The sequence below is a fragment of the Dendrobates tinctorius genome, unplaced genomic scaffold (assembly GCF_039654945.1).
Source record: "Dendrobates tinctorius isolate UK_male_01 unplaced genomic scaffold, ASM3965494v1 ptg000236l, whole genome shotgun sequence".
NCBI classification, from domain to species: Eukaryota; Metazoa; Chordata; class Amphibia; order Anura; family Dendrobatidae; genus Dendrobates; species Dendrobates tinctorius.
This window is the reverse complement of record NW_027361903.1, coordinates 3,363,066-3,383,663: the sequence shown is the minus strand read 5'-3', so window position 1 is coordinate 3,383,663 and position 20,598 is coordinate 3,363,066. Positions and strand designations below refer to the sequence as shown.

The 20,598-nt window shown below is 51.3% G+C and overlaps 2 protein-coding genes across 6 annotated transcripts in view; one reads left to right on the top strand and one right to left on the bottom strand.

Annotated features, from left to right (window-relative positions):
- Positions 1-14,155: 14,155 nt before the first annotated feature.
- LOC141060377 (uncharacterized) lies at positions 14,156-17,266 on the bottom strand. 5 transcript variants are annotated; one of them, XM_073556588.1, is made up of 3 exons: positions 15,841-17,266; positions 15,257-15,769; positions 14,156-14,778 (listed from the first exon to the last, which is right to left on the bottom strand). In XM_073556588.1, the coding sequence occupies exons 1-3, from the start codon at positions 17,264-17,266 to the stop codon at positions 14,738-14,740; spliced, it is 1,980 nt and encodes a 659-aa protein (XP_073412689.1). In that variant the 3' UTR covers positions 14,156-14,737. The 5 variants fall into 5 exon arrangements, with proteins under 5 accessions (XP_073412689.1, XP_073412691.1, XP_073412692.1 ...); XM_073556590.1 differs by lacking the exon at positions 15,257-15,769; XM_073556591.1 differs by lacking the exon at positions 15,257-15,769 and having other exon boundaries at positions 14,156-14,840; positions 16,102-17,266.
- Positions 17,267-17,489: 223 nt separating this feature from the next.
- ATRNL1 (attractin like 1) overlaps positions 17,490-20,598 on the top strand; it is a 775,749-nt gene continuing 772,640 nt past the window's right edge. The window contains exons 1-2 of the mRNA XM_073556584.1: positions 17,490-17,590; positions 17,705-19,147. Of these exons, the coding sequence (XP_073412685.1) occupies positions 18,924-19,147 (224 nt within the window). The 5' untranslated portion in view covers positions 17,490-17,590; positions 17,705-18,923. The remainder of the gene's footprint in view (positions 17,591-17,704; positions 19,148-20,598) is intronic.

Below are 20,598 nucleotides of genomic sequence, written 5' to 3'. Positions count from 1 at the left end.
TAGCTGATCGGGCTGCAGCACTAACAGGCGGGCAAGACTCCAGCGAACCCGGCTGAGGCATGGCAGGCGACACAGCTGTCACTGACCGACGAGCACGGCTGAGGCACAAGCAGGAGGCTAGGAAGGCCAGGCGCATGCAAAGGGCACACAATGCAACAAAGCAAAGCAAGACAAGAAACAAGGCAGAGCTAGGTAGATACGGAACACGGAGCGGAAACTTAGGCAGAGACACAGAGTCAGATCAGAGTGAGAACAGAGCTAGCAGCGGAGCATAGGCCGAAGCCCAGATCCGGACCAAGGCAGAGCCTTGGGATTAGTCAGAGAACGTGCTAGAGAGCACCATAGATCAGAGAGCAGGAATGGTGCGTGAGTCAGGTGGCACAACAGGGCACCATAGGTCAGAGCAAGGGAGAACAGGCAAGAACAGAGAACAGAGGAGGGAACACAAGACTGAGCAAAGCGAAGGCAAGACATGGCAGAAACGGGCAAGGCAGAGAACACCAGAGGGACAAGTCCAAGCAGGACAAGGACAAACATAGCACAATGGACAAACATAAGACAAGGCACGGGACAAGAGACGGAGTACAAGTACAGAGCGTGTGCAGAGACGCACGACAGAGCAAAGTGCAGGGGCACAGAATACAGGAGCGACCCAGCAGGCCAAGTATCCATGCAGGGAAGCAACACGATACTCAGGTCTGATATAGCACCATAGCACCAGTAGTTCTGGGTTAGGACCAGGGAGGGACTTTGTAACATAGTAACATAGTTATTAAGGTTGAAGGGAGACTTTAAGTCCATCTAGTTCAACCCATATCCTATCCTAACTTGCCCTAACATGTTGATCCAGAGGAAGGCAAAAAAAACCCATGTGGCAACAGTAAGCTTCACATTGGGGAAAAAAATTCCTTCCCGACTCCACATACGGCAATCAGACTAGCTCCCTGGATCAACGCAATATTAAGGAGACTAGTGTATATACCCTGTAATATTATACTTTTCAAGAAAGGCATCCAGTCCCTTCTTAAATTTTAGTAGTGAATCACTCATTACAACATCATATGGCAGAGAGTTCCATAGTCTCACTGCACATACAGTAAAGAATCCGCGTCTGTGAGTATGCTTAAACCTTCTTTCCTCCAGACGTAGAGGATGCCCCCTTGTCCCCGTCACAGGTCTAAGACTAAAAAGATCATTAGAAAGGTCTTTGTATTTGGGTTCAGATTCTCCAGGATCATAGAGAGCATTTCTAGAACAGCCTGGGTAGAACCATAGAGAAGGTCACATGATCAGGGGTTCCAGGAATACAGCGGATTGCAGAACCAGAGCAGGGCTGGAACATAGGAAAGGTCACATGATCAGGGGTTCCAGGAATACAGCGGATTGCAGAACCAGAGCAGGGCTGGAACACAGGAAAGGTCACATGATCAGGGGTTTCAGAATACAGCGGATTGCAGAGTCAGACAGAGACGGATGGTTACCCAGCAACAGCGTGCAGCCATGAGGTAAGGCGCGCGTGCACACTGCTCCAGGCATCTTGCAGCATGACAGACATGGCGGACATGACAGATGATGGTTTCTAGACTGATGAAGATGACGGTTCCTAGAGTGATGAAGACGGCGGTTCCTAGAGTGATGTAGATGATGGTTCCTAGAGTGATGTAGACGACGGTTTCTACAGTGATGAAGATGGTGGTTCCTAGAATGATGAAGATGACAGTTCCTAGAATGATGAAGACGGTGGTTTTTAGAGTGATGTAGACGTCGGTTCCTAGAGTGATGAAGGCGATTCCTACAGTGATGTAGACGGCGGTTCCTAGAGTGATGAAGGCGATTCCTACAGTGATGTAGACGGCGGTTCCTAGAGTGATGTAGACAACGGTTCCTAGAGTGATGAAGACGGCGGTTCCTAGAGTGATGAAGACGCCGGTTCCTAGCTTGATGCAGACGGCGGTTCATAGCGTGATGAAGACGGCATTTCCTAGAGTGATGAAGACGGCGGTTCCCAGAGTGATAGAGTGATGTAGACGGCGGTTCCTAGCGTGATGGAGACGATGGTTCCTAGCGTGATGTAGACAGCGGTTTCTAGAGTGATGTAGACAGTGGTTTCTAGAGTGATGTAGACAGTGGTTTCTAGAGTGATGAAGATGCCGGTTCCTAGAGTGATGTAGACGGCGGTTCCTAGCGTGATGTAGATGGCGGTTCCAAGCGTAATGGAGACAATGATTCCTAACGTGATGTAGACGGCGGTTCCTAGATTGATGTAGACGGCGGTTCCTAGATTGATGTAGACGGCGGTTCCTACAGTAATGTAGACGCCACTTCCTAACGTGATGAAGACGACGGTTCCTAGAGTGATGAAGACGCCGGTTCCTAGCGTGATGTAAACGCCGGTTTCTAGAGTGATGTAGACGGCGGTTCCTAGATTGATGTAGACGCCGGTTCCTAGAGTGATGTAAACGCCGGTTTCTAGAGTGATGTAGACGGCGGTTCCTAGATTGATGTAGACGCCGGTTCCTAGAGTGATGTAAACGCCGGTTTCTAGAGTGATGTAGACGGCGGTTCCTAGATTGATGTAGACGCCGGTTCCTAGCGTGATGTAAACGCCGGTTTCTAGAGTGATGTAGACGGCGGTTCCTAGAGTGATGAAGACGACGGTTCCTACAGTGATGTAGACGGCGGTTTCTAGAGTGATGAACACGGCGGTTTCTAGAGTGATGAAGACAATGTTTCCTAGAGTGATGTAGACGGCGGTTTCTAGAGTGATGTAGACGGCAGTTCCTAGAGTGATGAAGATGGCGGTTCCTAGAGTGATGAAGATGGTGGTTTCTAGAGTGATGAAGATGACGGTTTCTACAGTGATGGATATGACGGTTCAGAGTGATGAAGATGACGGTTCCTAGAGTGATGAAGACGGCGGTTCCTAGAGTGATGAAGACGACGGTTCCTACAGTGATGTAGACGCTGGTTCTTAGCGTTATGTAGACGGCGGTTTCTAGAGTGATGAACACGGCGGTTTCTAGAGTGATGAAGACAATGGTTCTTAGAGTGATGTAGATGGCGGGTCCTAGAGTGATGTAGATGGCGGTGTGTAGAGTGATGTAGACGCTGGTTCCTAGCGTGATGTAGACGGCGGTTTCTAGAGAGATGAAGATGACGGTTCCTAGAGTGATTGTCATGATCCAGGACGGGATTTCGCTTTGACCCGTCCTGGTTAGACTATGGGTTAATTGTGCTGCCTCTCTCTGGCAGCAGGAGGCTATTTAGTGCTCACTGAACCTGGGTCCGGTGTCAGTTATACTCCTGCCCTCGGCTGAGTTAAGTGACCTCTTGTATACGTGTGCCTTGTGCCTGATATCTTGCTTGCTTGTTCGGTTGTGATCTGGTTCTGTCCCTGTTACGAGTTCTGCCTGACCCTCTTGTACTGCGCTACCTCTCGTGTATGACTCTCTGCTTGTGACCCGACTTCTCTCTGCTTGTCCCCTTGGTACCACGTCGCCCTCTTGTGTATGACCTTTGGCTTTGTCTGACTACCCGTCAGTTTGTCCCTCCTGTGCCTCGTTTGCCCGTACTGCTGTGACCTCTGTTTTGCCTGACTCTGAGTTGTTGTATGGTGTACTGTCCTATCTGAATACAGGACGCTAAGCCCCGCCCCCTTGCAGTCACATGACCATAGGTCCCGTGCAGACTATTCAGTTTCAGTGTCCGCGGGTCCTGTGCCTCTTTACCTTCCAGCGCTGACTGGACCCTGACACTATTAGCCTGTAGCACGCCTGGTCACCTCTGCTGCCCTGCTCCACAGGTATCTTTTAGCACTGCTTCTGTTCTCAGGACACGAGCACTGGCTCTATGAGCAAGTGCAGTGCGGTGTCTCTGACATTATAACTGACCCATACCATTTTTTTTTCTCTGCTCCCATTCACCTGTGTGTGTGATGGATCCTGTGCACACTCTTTCTGAACAGGTTAAGCATCTGACGCAGATGTCTCAGAAACTCTTTGGAGAACAAAGAGTCCTGGCTCAGTCTCAGCAGCTGATCGCCGACACTGTGCAGGGGGTTCTTTCATGGGGGGCTCGGGATGTTACATTAATTTCCCCTGAGTCTCCAGTGAAGTTACCAGATACCTTTTCTGGAGATAAAAATGACTTCAGAGTTTTCAAGGAGGGCTGTAAGCTTTTTTTTTCCTTAAGACCACACTCTTCTGGGGATGAGAGTCAGAGAGTTGGGGTCATTATGTCTCTGTTAAGGGGAGCCCCCCAAGCTTGGGCTTTCTCCCTTCCTACCACGGCCCCTGAGCGTATGACTGTAGATGCATTTTTGGAGGCCCTGGGGCATATTTATGATGAGCCTGATCGGATGCGAATGGCTGAGGACAGGGTGATGAGTGTGTGCCAGGGGAAGCACTCAGCCGAGTGGTTTTGCTCAGAGTTCAGACGCTGGGCTGCTGAGGTCTGCTGGAACGACGCCGCTCTCCGGGGGTTGTTCCGTAGAGGCCTGTCTGAGCATCTGAAAGACGCCTTGGCTCTCCACCCCCCACCTGATGCCCTGGAGGAAGCTATGACACAGGCCGTCCGAATGGATCGCAGGTTACGGGCGAGGGGAGTGATACAAACCGAGACATCATTATTCTCCCAAGGAAGGGGAGCCAGTTCTTCATTGAAAATCACGGCGATGGGAACCATCAACCTTAAGGAGGAAGAAAGGAGACAACGGCACGTGAGAAAATGCTGTGTTCACAGTGACGAGTCTGGACATGGGAAAAAGGATTGCCCCTCCCGGCCACTAACCAACAAGCGACTGAGCCCGGGTGATTATCGTGGAGGTCACCCAGGCTCTCAGGTACCCTTTTCTGCATTTTCTAAAATGTCATTTCAAGTGGAACTTTGTTGTGGGGGTGTCTCCACATCCACTTCTGCCTTCGTGGATTGCGGTTCATCATTGAACTTTATTGACTCTGACTTGGTGGCCAGGTGTAAGTTAGGGACAGTTAGGTTGGAGACTCCGATTCACCTTGTTGCTATTGACAAAACACCACTGGTTAAGAATGACATTATGTTTTGTACTGAAGAGTTTCTCCTTAAAGTGAGTTCCTTACACCAAGAACGTATTTCATCTTTTGTAATAAACAACCTGCCTGCGGGACTGGTGTTGGGGTTCCCCTGGTTACAGCTGCATAATCCTGTGATTAATTGGGAATCTCGGGATATTGTTAAATGGGGTCCCTATTGCTCTGAGAAATGTCTTGTTTCTGTGTCTTTGTCGTCCGTGGGTCTAAAAGGCATTCCGGAGTGCCTGATAGATTATACTGACTTTTCTCCGAAAAAGAGGCTGAGGTTTTACCACCACACCGCCCATTTGATTGTGCCATTGACCTGGTTCCAGGTGCTAAATTGCCCAAAGCCCGCCTGTATAACCTCTTGGGTCCGGAACGGGCTGCGATGAAGGAATATATTTCCGAGAGTCTCCGTAAGGGACACATTCGTCCTTCTGTTTCTCCCGTAGCGGCGGGGTTCTTTTTTGTAAAAAAAAAAGACGGTGGTTTGCGCCCATGCCTCGGTTTTCGTGAGTTAAATAAAATTACTGTGAGGAATACTTATCCCCTTCCACTTATTCCTGATTTATACAATCAGTTGTCCGGAGCTAAGTGGTTTTCGAAATTAGATCTACGGGGAGCGTATAACCTTATCCGAGTCCGGGACGGAGATGAATGGAAGACCGCTTTTCTCACTACTGAAGGGTTGTTTGAAAATTTGGTCATGCCCTTCGGCCTGACCAATGCTCCAGCGGTCTTCCAAAATTTCATAAATCATGTGTTCTCCGATTTGATTGGACGTTTTATGGTGGTGTATTTGGATGACATTTTAATCTACTCTCCTGATAAACAGGCTCACATTGGTCATGTTCGGGCAGTTCTCCAAAGGCTCAGGGAGAACTGTCTGTTTGCTAAACTTGAAAAATGTTTATTTTTTGTTCAGGAACTGTCCTTTCTGGGGTTCATCGTGTCTGCTGAAGGGTATCGCATGGATCCTAATAAGGTGCAGGCCATTCTCGAGTGGGTTCAACCGTGTGATTTGAAGGGTCTGCAACGTTTCCTAGGGTTCGCTAATTATTATCGGAAATTTATAAGGGGGTTCTCACAGGTGGTTAAACCCCTCACAGACATGACTCAAAAGGGGGCCGATATCAAGAATTGGCCAACCGCAGCGGTAGCGGCATTTCAGTTTTTGAAAAAATGTTTCATGTCGGCCCCGGTTCTTATCCAACCGGACCCCTCTGAACCATTTATTGTTGAGGTAGACGTCTCAGAGGTGGGGGTGGGGGCGGTATTGTCCCAGGGACCCGCCACTTTGACCAATTTAAGACCTTGCGCCTTTTTCTCAAAGAAGTTCTCCCCTGCGGAGAGAAACTATGATGTGGGGAATCGGGAACTTCTGGCCATAAAATTGGCTTTTGCAGAATGGAGGCATTTTTTGGAGGGGGCTGTTCATCCTATAACGGTAATCACGGACCACAAAAACCTAGCTTACATTGAGTCAGCTAAAAGGTTGACTCCCAGACAGGCTAGATGGTCACTTTTTTTTTCCCGATTCAACTTCTCGATCACTTTTCGACCAGGATCCAAGAATATCAGAGCGGATGCGTTGTCATGCAGTCTTGATCCGGTGTCCCCCCCGGAACCTCCATCCTCCATTCTTCAGCCTGGGGTGGTGGTGGCAGAGGTTTCTAATGTGTTGGAACGGGAGATTCGAGAAGCCCAGGCTCTTGCACCTCCAGCTAAGCCGGTGGATAAACTTTTTGTGCCAGCTCAGTTTCGTCTCAAGGTCCTCCAGGAGTTCCATGACTCAGTTCTGGGTGGACATCCAGGGATCTCAGCGACCCGGAAGGCCATTGCTAGAATATTCTGGTGGTCTTCTTTAGCCTCTGATGTTGGGGAGTATGTGTCTGCGTGTGAGGTTTGTGCCCGTGCGAAAACTCCCCATAACCGTCCGGCCGGGGAATTGGTACCACTGCCAATTCCTGAGAGACCATGGACTCATCTGTCCATGGATTTCATCACCAACCTTCCCCCTTCCAAGGGTAATACCGTGGTCTGGGTCGTAGTGGACAGGTTTAGTAAGCAGGCACATTTTGTACCTTTGGCAGCTCTACCTAATGCGGAAACATTGTCCAGATTGTTTGTGGAGCATGTGGTGCGGTTGCATGGGGTACCCCTGAATGTGGTGTCTGATAGGGGAGTGCAATTTGTGTCCAGATTTTGGAGAGCTTTTTGTAGTAGGTTGGGTATTGGTCTGTCCTTTTCATCCGCCTACCATCCAGAGACTAATGGGCAGACTGAGCGGACCAATCAGTCTCTGGAGCAAATTCTGCGTTGTTTGACCTCAGCCCGACAGGATGATTGGTGTTCTGTGCTACCATTGGCTGAGTTTGCATTTAACAACCGCACTAACCAGTCTACAGGTACATCTCCTTTTTTTTGCAATTATGGGTTTCATCCTCATTTTGAAGAATTTTCCCGCTTGAATTCTGGGTGTCCTTGGGCGGACGAGACGATCCAGCGGTTGGGGGAGGTATGGCGGGAGGTCCAGAATAACATTACGAAGGCCCAGGACAAATTTACATTTTTTGCGGACAAAAAACGATCCGTGGGTCCAGTGTTTCAGGTCGGAGATAAGGTATGGTTATCCACCAAAAATATAAGGCTCAAGGTCCCCTCTGCGAAGCTTGGACCCAAGTTTATAGGTCCCTATGTAATTACCAAAGCAGTTAACCCGGTGGCTTTTCGGTTGAGTCTTCCGCCATCTCTAAGGATCCCTAATGTTTTCCATAAGGCCCTTTTGAAACCTGTGAGGTCCGGTGGGGAGGGATCATCATCTTCCCCGACACCGGTTCTGGTAGATGGGCAGGCTGAGTACGAGGTGGAACGAATTGTCGACTCCAGGTTGGTCCGTCGCGCCCTTCAGTATCTGATACATTGGAAGGGCTACGGTCCTGAGGAACGCTCGTGGGTTCCTGCTCGATCAGTTCATGCGGATCGGTTGATCCGAGCCTTTCATGCCAAGTACCCTGAGAGACCTGGGGGTCCGGTGGCCCCCCATTGAGAGGAGGGTACTGTCATGATCCAGGACGGGATTTCGCTTTGACCCGTCCTGGTTATACTATGGGTTAATTGTGCTGCCTCTCTCTGGCAGCAGGAGGCTATTTAGTGCTCACTGGACCTGGGTCCGGTGTCAGTTATACTCCTGCCCTCGGCTGAGTTAAGTGACCTCTTGTATACGTGTGCCTTGTGCCTGATATCTTGCTTTCTTGTTCGGTTGTGATCTGGTTCTGTCCCTGTTACGAGTTCTGCCTGACCCTCTTGAACTGCGCTACCTCTGGTGTATGACTCTCTGCTTGTGACCCGACTTCTCTCTGCTTGTCCCCTTGGTACCACGTCGCCCTCTTGTGTATGACCTTTGGCTTTGTCTGACTACCTGTCTGTTTGTCCCTCCTGTGCCTCGTTTGCCCGTACTGCTGTGACCTCTGTTTTGCCTGACTCTGAGTTGTTGTATGGTGTCCTGTCCTATCTGAATACAGGACGCTAAGCCCCGCCCCCTTGCTGTCACATGACCATAGGTCCCGTGTCAGATTATTCAGTTTCAGTGTCCGCAGGTCCTATGCCTCTTTACTTTCCAGCGCTGACTGGACCCTGACACTATTAGCCTGAAGCACGCATGGTCACCTCTGCTGCCCGTCTTTACAGGTATCTTTTAGCACTGCTTCTGTTCTCAGGACACGCGCACTGGCTCTATGAGCAAGTGCAGTGCGGTGTCTCTGACAGTGATGAAGATGATGGTTCCTAGAGTGATGAAGATGACGGTTTCTACAGTGATGAAGATGATGGTTCATAGAGTGATGAAGATGACGGCTCATAGAGTGATGTAGACGACGGTTCCTAGAATGATGAAGATGACGGTTTCTAGAGTGATGTAGACGACGGTTTCTACAGTGATGAAGATGACAGGTCCTAGAGTGATGAAGATGACTGTTCATAGAGTGATGAAGACGACGGTTCCTAGAATGATGAAGATGGTGGTTTCTAGAGTGATGTAGATGACGGTTTCTACAGTGATGAAGATGACGGTTCCTAGAGTGATGAAGATGACGGTTTCTAGAGTGATGAAGATGACGGTTTCTACAGTGATGAAGATGACGGTTCATAGTGTGATGAAGATGACGGTTCATAGAGTGATGTAGACGACGGTTCATAGAGTGATGTAGACGACGGTTCCTAGAATGATGAAGATGACGGTTCCTACAGTGATGTAGACGACGGTTTCTACAGTGATGAAGATGACAGTTCCTAGAGTGATGAAGATGACGGTTCATAGAGTGATGAAGACGACGGTTTCTACAGTGATGAAGATGATGGTTCATAGAGTGATGAAGATGACGGTTTCTACAGTGATGAAGATGATGGTTCCTAGAGTGATGAAGATGACGGTTTCTACAGTGATGAAGATGATGGTTCATAGAGTGATGAAGATGACGGTTCATAGAGTGATGTAGACGACGGTTCCTAGAATGATGAAGATGACGGTTTCTAGAGTGATGTAGACGACGGTTTCTACAGTGATGAAGATGACAGGTCCTAGAGTGATGAAGATGACTGTTCATAGAGTGATGAAGACGACGGTTCCTAGAATGATGAAGATGGTGGTTTCTAGAGTGATGTAGATGACGGTTTCTACAGTGATGAAGATGGTGGTTCCTAGAGTGATGAAGATGACGGTTTCTAGAGTGATGAAGATGACGGTTTCTAGAGTGATGAAGATGACGGTTTCTACAGTGATGAAGATGACGGTTCATAGTGTGATGAAGATGACGGTTCATAGAGTGATGTAGACGACGGTTCATAGAGTGATGTAGACGACGGTTCCTAGAATGATGAAGATGACGGTTCCTACAGTGATGTAGACGACGGTTTCTACAGTGATGAAGATGACAGTTCCTAGAGTGATGAAGATGACGGTTCATAGAGTGATGAAGACGACGGTTCCTAGAATGATGAAGATGGTGGTTTCTAGAGTGATGTAGATGACAGTTTCTACAGTGATGAAGATGACGGTTCCTAGAGTGATGAAGATGACGGTTTCTAGAGTGATGAAGACGGTGGTTTCTAGAGTGATGAAGATGACGGTTCCTACAGTGATGTAGACGACGGTTTCTACAGTGATGAAGATGACGGTTCCTAGAGTGATGAAGATGACGGTTCCTAGAATGATGAAGATGACGGTTCCTAGAGTGATGAAGATGACGGTTTCTACAGTGATGAAGATGACGGTTTCTAGAGTGATGAAGATGGTGGTTTCTAGAGTGATGAAGATGACGGTTTCTAGAGTGATGAAGATGGTGGTTTCTAGAGTGATGAAGATGACGGTTCCTAGAGTGATGAAGATGACGGTTCCTAGAGTGATGAAGATGACAGTTTCTAGAGTGATGAAGACGGTGGTTTCTAGAGTGATGAAGATGACGGTTCCTACAGTGATGTAGACGACGGTTTCTACAGTGATGAAGATGACGGTTCCTAGAGTGATGAAGATGACGGTTCCTAGAATGATGAAGATGACGGTTCCTAGAGTGATGAAGATGACGGTTTCTACAGTGATGAAGATGACGGTTCATAGAGTGATGAAGATGACGGTTCATAGAGTGAAGATGACGGTTCCTAGAATGATGAAGATGACGGTTTCTATAGTGATGAAGATGACGGTTTCTAGAGTGATGAAGACGGTGGTGTGAAGAAACCAGATTATATCTTAATTACCCAGACGACTGTGTTTTTTTGCAAGCCAAGACGAGTTTGTTTTTTTATCTGTAAATTGGCTTGTGGATTTAAGTGTTTATGTCTGGTGGGTCAAGAATATAGTCTTGCAAGCTGATATACTATTTAACATACTGTGTAAGTCTGTAAAGGGGGTTTTACACATAGCGATATCGCTAGCAATATCGCTAAAACGTCACCGATTTTGTGACGTTATAGCGATATCGCTATGTGTGATACTTACCTCCGTTCGGCTCCCCCGCTGTCCATCGCTGATTGCGCGAGATCGGGCGGCTCCATTTCTCGTCGTCAGCTTCCTGCTGTGACGACGAGTGACGCTGGACACGGGCGGGAGGACGTCAGGATCGCTGTGTGTGAAAGGTGAGTATCGTGCGCTGCGTCGCTGTGAGATCTTTCTGTGTGAAAGCTCACTAGCGATCATTTAGCGATGCACCAGCGATCCTGACCGGGTCGTATCGCTGGTGCATCGCTAAATGTAAAAGGGCCTTAATAGTGACTTGTACATAGTGTGTGTTTATAGTGAGCTGATATGCTAATTGTGTATTGTATTCTACCAGTTTGTTGACTGTAGATGGGGAAAGACTGTGAGGGTGTACTGAAGGCCACTGGGTAATTGTAAAAATAGCTTACCTTTCTGGGGTATAAAACGACCTTGAGATGGAGAGACCAGGCTGATCTCATCTCATCACACAGAGAGCTACCAGTCTGCGCAACACTCAACAAACGAGAGAGGACTGCAGCCAACTCATCATGGCACCATCTCGAGGGACCCGATCTATGATTCTAAGGGAAACAACCTAGGAGTGATCGGCTCCAGTTGGAAGGACACAGATCTGATCCAGTGACCATCTCTGAACCATGGATATGTTTGGAGAAAGCCAGGTTTTGGGACCCGCTGATCGCCTGGTTCCATGGAGATGGTCGGATAAGCCAGGTGGTGATTCTTGTGTCAACTGGCTTTGGACCTTGTATGGACTGTCACCTCCCTACGCTTGTTGTTATCTCTTCTCTGTGTGTGTATCACAGGTGGAATAGCGACCCTGGGAGCGCTGATGTTGTGTCAACTGGCTTTGGACCTTGTAAGGACTCTATGGACTGTTCTCGGTCATCTCCCTACGCTTGTCAATATCTCTTCTCTGTGTGTATATCACAGGTGGAATATCGACCCTTGGAGCTCTGACCTAACATCTACTGTTATCCAGGCGAGTCAGCGGAAGGGTTAGGCCCTGTAATGTGCACCATGTTGGGGGTAACTACTGGAATTTTTCTGTTTGCTATTGGGTGTTGTGGTTCAATAAAGTATTGCCACACTGTTTTACCCTAACCCTGCGATGTCTGTGTAGTATGTTGCCCACAGGGAAATAGAGCGGGCATTCAGTGGTATGAGCCCTGGTCCATGCAGTCTTGCTAAAGATAGCCGGGCCAGCGGACGAGAGCACCCACTGACCCCATTTCTCCACAGGTGGTTTCTACAGTGATGAAGATGGCGGTTCCTAGAGTGATGAAAACGCTGGTTCCTAGCGTGATTTAGACGGCGGTTTCTAGAGTGATGTAGACGGCAGTTCCTAGCGTGATGAAGACGGCAGTTCCCAGCGTGATGTAGACGGCGGTTCCCAGAGTGATGTAGACGCCGGCTCCTAGTGTGATGTAGACGACTGTTCCTAGCGTAATGTAGACTGTTCCTAGCGTGATGTAGACGGCGGTTTCTAGAGTGATGTAGACGGCGGTTCCTAGCGTGATGTAGACGGCGGTTTCTAGAGTGATGTAGACGACGGTTCCTAGAGTGATGAAGCCGCCAGTTCCTAGCGTGATATAGACGCCGGTTACTAGAATGATGAAGACGCCGGTTCCTACAGTGATGTAGACGCCGGTTCCTAGCATGATATAGACGGCGGTTTCTAGAGTGATGTAGACGGCGGTTCCTACAGTGATGTAGACGGCGGTTCCTACAGTGATGTAGACGGCGGTTCCTACAGTGATGTAGACGGCGGTTTCTAGAGTGATGTAGACTGCGGTTCCTACAGTGATGTAGACGGCGGTTCCTAGAATGATGTAGATGCTGGTTCCTAGCATGATGTAGACTGCGGTTCCTAGAGTGACGAAGACGGCGGTTCCTAGAGTGACGAAGACGGCGGTTCCTACAGTGATGTAGACGCTGGTTCCTAGCATGATGTAGACGGCGGTTTCTAGAGTGATGTAGACGGCGGTTCCTAGAGTGACGAAGACGGCGGTTCCTAGCATGATGTAGACGCTGGTTCCTAGCATGATGTAGACGGCGGTTCCTAGAGTGATGTAGACGACGGTTCCTACAGTGATGAAGATGGTGGTTTCTAGAGTGATGAAGATGACGGATCCTAGAGTGATGAAGATGGCGGTTTCTAGAGTGATGAGGATGGTGGTTTCTACAGTGATGAAGATGACAGTTCCTAGAGTGATGAAGATGACAGTTTCTAGAGTGATGTAAACGACGGTTTATAGAGTGATGAAGATGACGGTTCCTAGAGTGATGAAGATGACGGTTCCTAGAGTGATTAAGATGACGTTTCCTAGAGTGATTAAGATGACGTTTCCTAGAGTGATGAAGATGGTGGTTCCTAGAGTGACGAAGACGGCGGTTCCTAGAGTGATGTAGACGACGGTTCCTACAGTGATGAAGATGGTGGTTTCTAGAGTGATGAAGATGACGGATCCTAGAGTGATGAAGATGGCGGTTTCTAGAGTGATGAGGATGGTGGTTTCTACAGTGATGAAGATGACAGTTCCTAGAGTGATGAAGATGACAGTTTCTAGAGTGATGTAAACGACGGTTCCTAGAGTGATGAAGATGACGGTTTATAGAGTGATGAAGATGACGGTTCCTAGAGTGATGAAGACGGTGGTTTCTACAGTGATGATGACAGTTCCTAGAGTGATGAAGATGAGTTTCTAGAGCGATGAAGACGGCGGTTTTTAAAGTGATGAAGACAATGGTTCCTAGCGTGATGTAGATGGCGGTTTCTAGAGTGATGTAGACGGCGGTTCCTAGCATGATGATCGTATTTCCTAGAGTGATGAAGACGGCGGTTCCCAGCGTGATGTAGACGCCGGTTCCCAGAGTGATGTAGACGCCGGTTTCTAGCGTGATGTAGACGGCGGTTTCTAGAGTGATGGAGACGCCGGATACTGCTAGAACGAAAGCTGTACGCAGCACAAAGGGACTCTGACTACTTCATATAATGGCTACATTGGAAACATGTTTTTCAGGATTGCAGACTGAAGCCCCCATGGAGTCACTAACCCTGAAACATAATGTGAACACAGACATGGAAGGATACACTGTGTCACTGTGAATCTGATGTTGATAGAATTTCACTTTACTTTGATGTTGACGATACTGACCCAGAAATAAAAGGCATCCTCCCCGTCCTGTTGTGACTAAAATGCCCATCGCGGCGCCCCCCAACTGCTGGTGGAAACATGACATGAATTTGATGCAGACAAAAATTACAAACAAACCTCTGCCCGAAAAACGTGGACTCGGTGAGGACGTAACTGCAAAATGCAACACTCCTGCTGCCGCTGGCGAGGGGCCTCACTGATTTGGCGTTAGGCCATCTTGGAGCTGGCCGGTGCCTCCTCCGTACTCTGCTTCTGTCCAGCTGCTTGGATTTGTCGCCTAGTACCTGTTGTTCCACATGAGAAGATCGTCCCCCTCCATCGTCCAGGATATTACAGACCCCACACGTGTATCACCGGCCGCTCTCATCTTACCCCAATGTTCGGGATGTTTCAGGTGTCGGCGTCTCCGTCCGTAGCTGTTGTACCCTCTCGTGGGCACCAGGTATCATACTCCCGCAGGGATGGATGACTTGAGACTTCATTTTTGGTGGAGATTTCGGTATGTTTTATGGGGAAGTTCCTATTCATAACGCAGTTTACAGATGGCGCTTGGTCAGGGACCAAGTATTTTGCCGTGCTGGAGGAAAAATAGAAATTAATATTTAATGAGAGCTGTACTCGGTGGTGTCGGTGCTGTGCCTGATGCTGTCGGAGCTGTGCCCGATGCTGTAACCGGTGGTGTTGGTGCTGTGCTCCCGCTGCTTTGCCCGATGCAGTAATCGGTGGTCTCTGTGCTGTGCTCCCACAGCTATCGATGCTGTAGGTGCTGTTCTCCCACTGCTGTACCTGGTGGTGTCGGTGCTATATCTTGTGGTGTCAATGATGGGCTTCAGGGGCTGTACCCGGTGGTGCCGGTGCTGCGCTCCCAATGCTGTGCTCCCACTGCTATACTCAGTGGTGTAGGTGCTGTGCTCTCGCTGCTGTACCCGGTGGTGTCGGTGCTGTGCTCCCGCTAATGTACCCGGTGGTGTACCCAGTGGTGTCGGTGCTGTGCTCCCGCTGCTGTACCTGGTGGTGTACCCAGTGGTGTCGGTGCTGTGCTCCCGCTGCTGTACCTGGTGGTGTCGGTGCTGTGCTCCTGCTGCTGTACCCGGTGGTGTCGGTGCTGTGCTCCCGCTGCTGTACCCGGTGGTGTTGGTGCTGTACCCTGTGATGTTGGTGCTGTGCTTGCGCTGCTGTACCCGGTGGTTTTGGTGCTGTGCTCCCGATGCTGTACCCGGTGATGTCGGTCCTGCGCTCCCGATTCTGTACCCAGTGGTGTTGGTGCTGTGCTCCCGCTGCTGTACCCGGTGGTGTCAGTGCTGTGCTCCTGCTGCTGTACCCGGTGGTGTTGGTGCTGTGCTCCCGCTGCTGTACCCGGTGGTGTCGGTCCTGGTCCTGGCACTGCTGTACCCGGTGATGTCGGTGCTGCGCTCCCGATTCTGTACCCAGAGGTGTCGGTGCTGTGCTCCCGCTGCTGTACCCGGTGGTGTCAGTGCTGTGCTCCTGCTGCTGTACCCGGTGGTGTTGGTGCTGTGCTCCCGCTGCTGTACCCGGTGGTGTCGGTCCTGGTCCTGGCACTGCTGTACCTGGTGGTGTCGGTGCTGTGCTCCCGCTGCTGTACCCGGTGGTGTCGGTCCTGGTCCTGGCACTGCTGTACCTGGTGGTGTCGGTGCTGTGCTCCCGCTGCTGTGCTCGCAGTGCTGTACGCAGTGGTGTCGGTCCTGGTCCCGGCACTGCTGTACCCGGTGGTTTTGGTGCTGTGCTCCCGCTGCTGTACCTGGTGGTGTTGGGGCTGTACCCTGCGGTGTTGGTGCTGTGCTCCCGCTGCTGTACCTGGTGGTTTTGGTGCTGTGCTCCCGCTGCTGTGCTCGCAGTGCTGTACGCAGTGGTGTCGGTCCTGGTCCCGGCGCTGCTGTACCCGGTGGTGTCGGTGCTGTACCCCCGCTGCTGTACCCGGTGTTGTCGGTGCTGTGCCCGGTGGTGTCGGTGCTGCACCCGGTGATGTCGGTGCTGTGCCCGGTGTTGTCGGTGCTGTGCCCGGTGGTGTCGGTGCTGTACCCGGTGATGTCGGTGCTGTGCCCGGTGGTGTCGGCGCTGTACCCGGTGGTGTTGATGCTGTGCCCAGTGGTGTCGGTGCTGTGCCCGGTGGTGTCGGTGCTGTACCCGGTGGTGTCGGAGCTGTACCCGGTGGTGTTGATGCTGTGCCCAGTGGTGTCGGGGCTGTACCCGGTGGTGTCGGCGCTGTACCCGGTGGTGTCGGCGCTGTACCCGGTGGTGTCGGCGCTGTGCCCGGTGGTGTCGGCGCTGTACCCGGTGGTGTCGGCGCTGTACCCGGTGGTGTCGGCGCTGTGCCCGGTGGTGTTGGTGCTGTACCCGGTGTTGTCGGCGCTGTACCCGGGGGTGTCGGTGCTGTACCCGGTGGTGTCGGCGCTGTGCCCGGTGGTGTTGGTGCTGTGCCCGGTGGTGTCGGCGCTGTACCCGGTGGTGTCGGCGCTGTGCCCGGTGGTGTTGGTGCTGTACCCGGTGTTGTCGGCGCTGTACCCGGGGGTGTCGGTGCTGTACCCGGGGGTGTCGGCGCTGTACCCGGTGGTGTCGGCGCTGTGCCCGGTGTTGTCGGCGCTGTACCCGGGGGTGTCGGTGCTGTACCCGGTGGTGTCGGCGCTGTACCCGGTGGTGTCGGCGCTGTGCCCGGTGGTGTTGGTGCTGTACCCGGTGTTGTCGGCGCTGTACCCGGTGGTGTCGGCGCTGTGCCCGGTGGTGTCGGTGCTGTACCCGGTGGTGTCGGCGCTGTACCCGGTGGTGTCGGTGCTGTACCCGGTGGTGTCGGTGCTGTGCCCGGTGTTGTCGGTGCTGTACCCGGTGGTGTCGGCGCTGTACCCCCGCTGCTGTACCCGCTGGTGCCGGTCCTGGTCCCGGCGCTGCTCCGCCTCCTCCTCCCGCGGCCTCTGCACATGCTCCTCGGCTCTTTGTGTCGGGAGGAGGCGGAGGAGGAGGTCGGACCAGCAGCCTCTCATCATCCTCCGCCGGTACCGGGGCCGCCATCCTCCGGGCCCAGCATCCTCCTCTGCTGTCACCCGGGCCATTGGCCGCTATCACGACACAGACGGGCCCGAGCCGGGAGCTCCTGGGATATCAGGACATGACGGGAGCCTGCACCGTGTCCTGACATAACCGCAGCCTCTGGAGCATGATATCACGACACAGCCGGAGACCACGGAGGAGCCTGGACACCGACCTCTGCTGCCGGGCCCTGTCCTAGCCGGAGTCTATGTCCCGATATAACAGACGCCTGGGCACTGTCCCGATAAAAGAAGCCTTGAGCAGCCTGTATTCGGAGCTGACGGCCAGGACCTGGATATATGGAGGGAGGCTGCTGACAGTCCTGACATAGAGGGGTCCTGTAGGAGGCTGCTGACAGTCCTGACATAGAGGGGTCCTGTAGGAGGCTGCTGACTGTCGTGACATAGAGGGGTCCTGTAGGAGGCTGCTGACTGTCGTGACATAGAGGGGTCCTGTAGGAGGCTGCTGACAGTCGTGACATATATGGGGTCCTGTAGGAGGCTGCTGACAGTCGTGACATAGAGGGGTCCTGTAGGAGGCTGCTGACAGTCGTTACATAGAGGGGTCCTGTAGGAGGCTGCTGACAGTCGTGACATAGAGGGGTCCTGTAGGAGGCTGCTGACAGTCGTGACATAGAGGGGTCCTGTTGGAGGCTGCTGACAGTCGTGACATAGAGGGGTCCTGTAGGAGGCTGCTGACAGTCGTGACATAGAGGGGTCCTGTAGGAGGCTGCTGACTGTCGTGACATAGAGGGGTCCTGTAGGAGGCTGCTGACTGTCGTGACATAGAGGGGTCCTGTAGGAGGCTGCTGACTGTCGTGACATAGAGGGGTCCTGTAGGAGGCAGTATATATCCCGGTCAGGTCCGGCCCTGATGCCTGTATACATGGAGCCCAACTCTTGATCCACTATCCTGACATAACGGGAATCATCCACCTCACAGCCTCACCCCACTCAGGGGTCTGCAGCCATGGACGCAGCTAGTGCAGGACCCCGGTCTACCACACTGGCATCACCGGAGCCCGAGCGCCCCATGTGAGGACATACACACCGTATACACCACGTGCCGGCGTGTGACCGTGTCTGGCCCTGTATACCCCACGTGCCGGCGTGTGACTGTGTCTGGCCCTGTATACCCCACGTGCCGGCGTGTGACCGTGTCTGGCCCTGTATACACCACGTCCCGGCGTGTGACCGTGTCTGGCCCTGTATACCCCACGTGCCGGCGTGTGACCGTGTCTGGCCCTGTATACACCACGTGCCGGCGTGTGACCGTGTCTGGCCCTGTATACCCCACGTGCCGGCGTGTGACCGTGTCTGGCCCTGTATACACCACGTGCCGGCTTTTGACCGTGTCTGGCCCTGTATACACCACGTGCCGGCGTGTGACCGTGTCTGGCCCTGTATACACCACGTGCCGGCGTGTGACCGTGTCTGGCCCTGTATACACCACCTCTGCGGCTGTCGCTGTATACCTGCACTGCTGCCCTATAGGTGCCCGGGCGACACTTCACAGCACCGCGGAGCAGACTTGTATAAATGCGGCACTCTGACTGCAGGTAGACAGGTGGGCACGGTGCTGCTGCACGGACACAGCGGCTGAGGTGCAGCGCTCCGGTCATACATGCGCTGGACGTAGGGACGTTGTGCTGCGGTAACTCTTGGACTTGGCTTGCTCACTATGCTTCACCGGACCGTGCTACAAGCTGCCATCATGTGCCCAGGCTGCCCGGGGGCATCTCTCCTGAGGTCTGGACTCTTCTACCTGCTGCTGTTTGCTCACAGCTCCCAAGGACGGGCCTGCGATAAGAGTCCGTGCTTCTCCGGACACTGCGTCAACTCCTCCTGCGTGTGTGACCCGGGCTGGGTAGGAGAACAGTGCCACCACTGCCAGGGAAGGTTCAAGTAAGTGCAACCGAAATACATTACTATTCACCATGTCCTACAAACCTAAACCGAATCTTGACCCCCAACGATGACCCTGGTCATAGCGTACAGCCACAACCTACACGGATCTTACATTACATCCTGCTTTATGCTCCAGAGCTGCACTCACTATTTTGCTGGTGCAGTTACTGTGCACATACATTACATTACTGATGCTGAGTTACATCCTGTATTATACCCCAGAGCTGCACTCACTATTCTGCTGGTGCAGTTACTGTGTACATACATTACTGATCCTGAGTTACATCCTGTATTATACTCCAGAGCTGCACTCACTATTCTGCTGGTGCAGTTACTGTGCACATACATTACATTACTGATCCTGAGTTACATCCTGTATTATACTCCAGAGCTGCACTCACTATTCTGCTGGTGCAGTTACTGTGTACATACATTACATTACTGATCCTGAGTTACCTCCTGTATTATACCCCAGAGCTGCACTCACTATTCTGCTGGTGCAGTTACTGTGTACATACATTACTGATCCTGAGTTACATCCTGTATTATACTCCAGAGCTGCACTCACTATTTTGCTGGTGCAGTTACTGTGCACATACATTACATTACTGATCCTGAGTTACATCCTGTATTATACTCCAGAGCTGCACTCACTATTCTGCTGGTGCAGTTACTGTGTACATACATTACATTACTGATCCTGAGTTACCTCCTGTATTATACCCCAGAGCTGCACTCACTATTCTGCTGGTGCAGTTACTGTGTACATACATTACTGATCCTGAGTTACATCCTGTATTATACTCCAGAGCTGCACTCACTATTCTGCTGGTGCAGTTACTGTGCACATACATTACATTACTGATCCTGAGTTACATCCTGTATTATACTCCAGAGCTGCACTCACTATTCTGCTGGTGCAGTCACTGTGTACATACATTACTGATCCTGAGTTACATCCTGTATTATACTCCAGAGCTGCACTCACTATTCTACTGGTGCAGTCACTATGTACATACATTACATTACTGATCCTGAGTTACCTCCTGTATTATACTCCAGAGCTGCACTCACTATTCTGCTGGTGCAGTCACTGTGTACATACATTACATTACTGATCCTGAGTTACATCCTGTATTATACTCCAGAGCTGCACTCACTATTCTGCTGGTGCAGTCACTATGTACATACATTACATTACTGATCCTGAGTTACCTCCTGTATTATACTCCAAAGCTGCACTCACTATTCTGCTGGTGCAGTCACTGTGTACATACATTACATTACTGATCCTGAGTTACCTCCTGTATTATACTCCAAAGCTGCACTCACTATTCTGCTGGTGCAGTCACTGTGTACACACATTACATTACTGATCCTGAGTTACATCCTGTATTATACCCCAGAGCTGCACTCACTATTCTGCTGGTGCAGTTACTGTGTACATA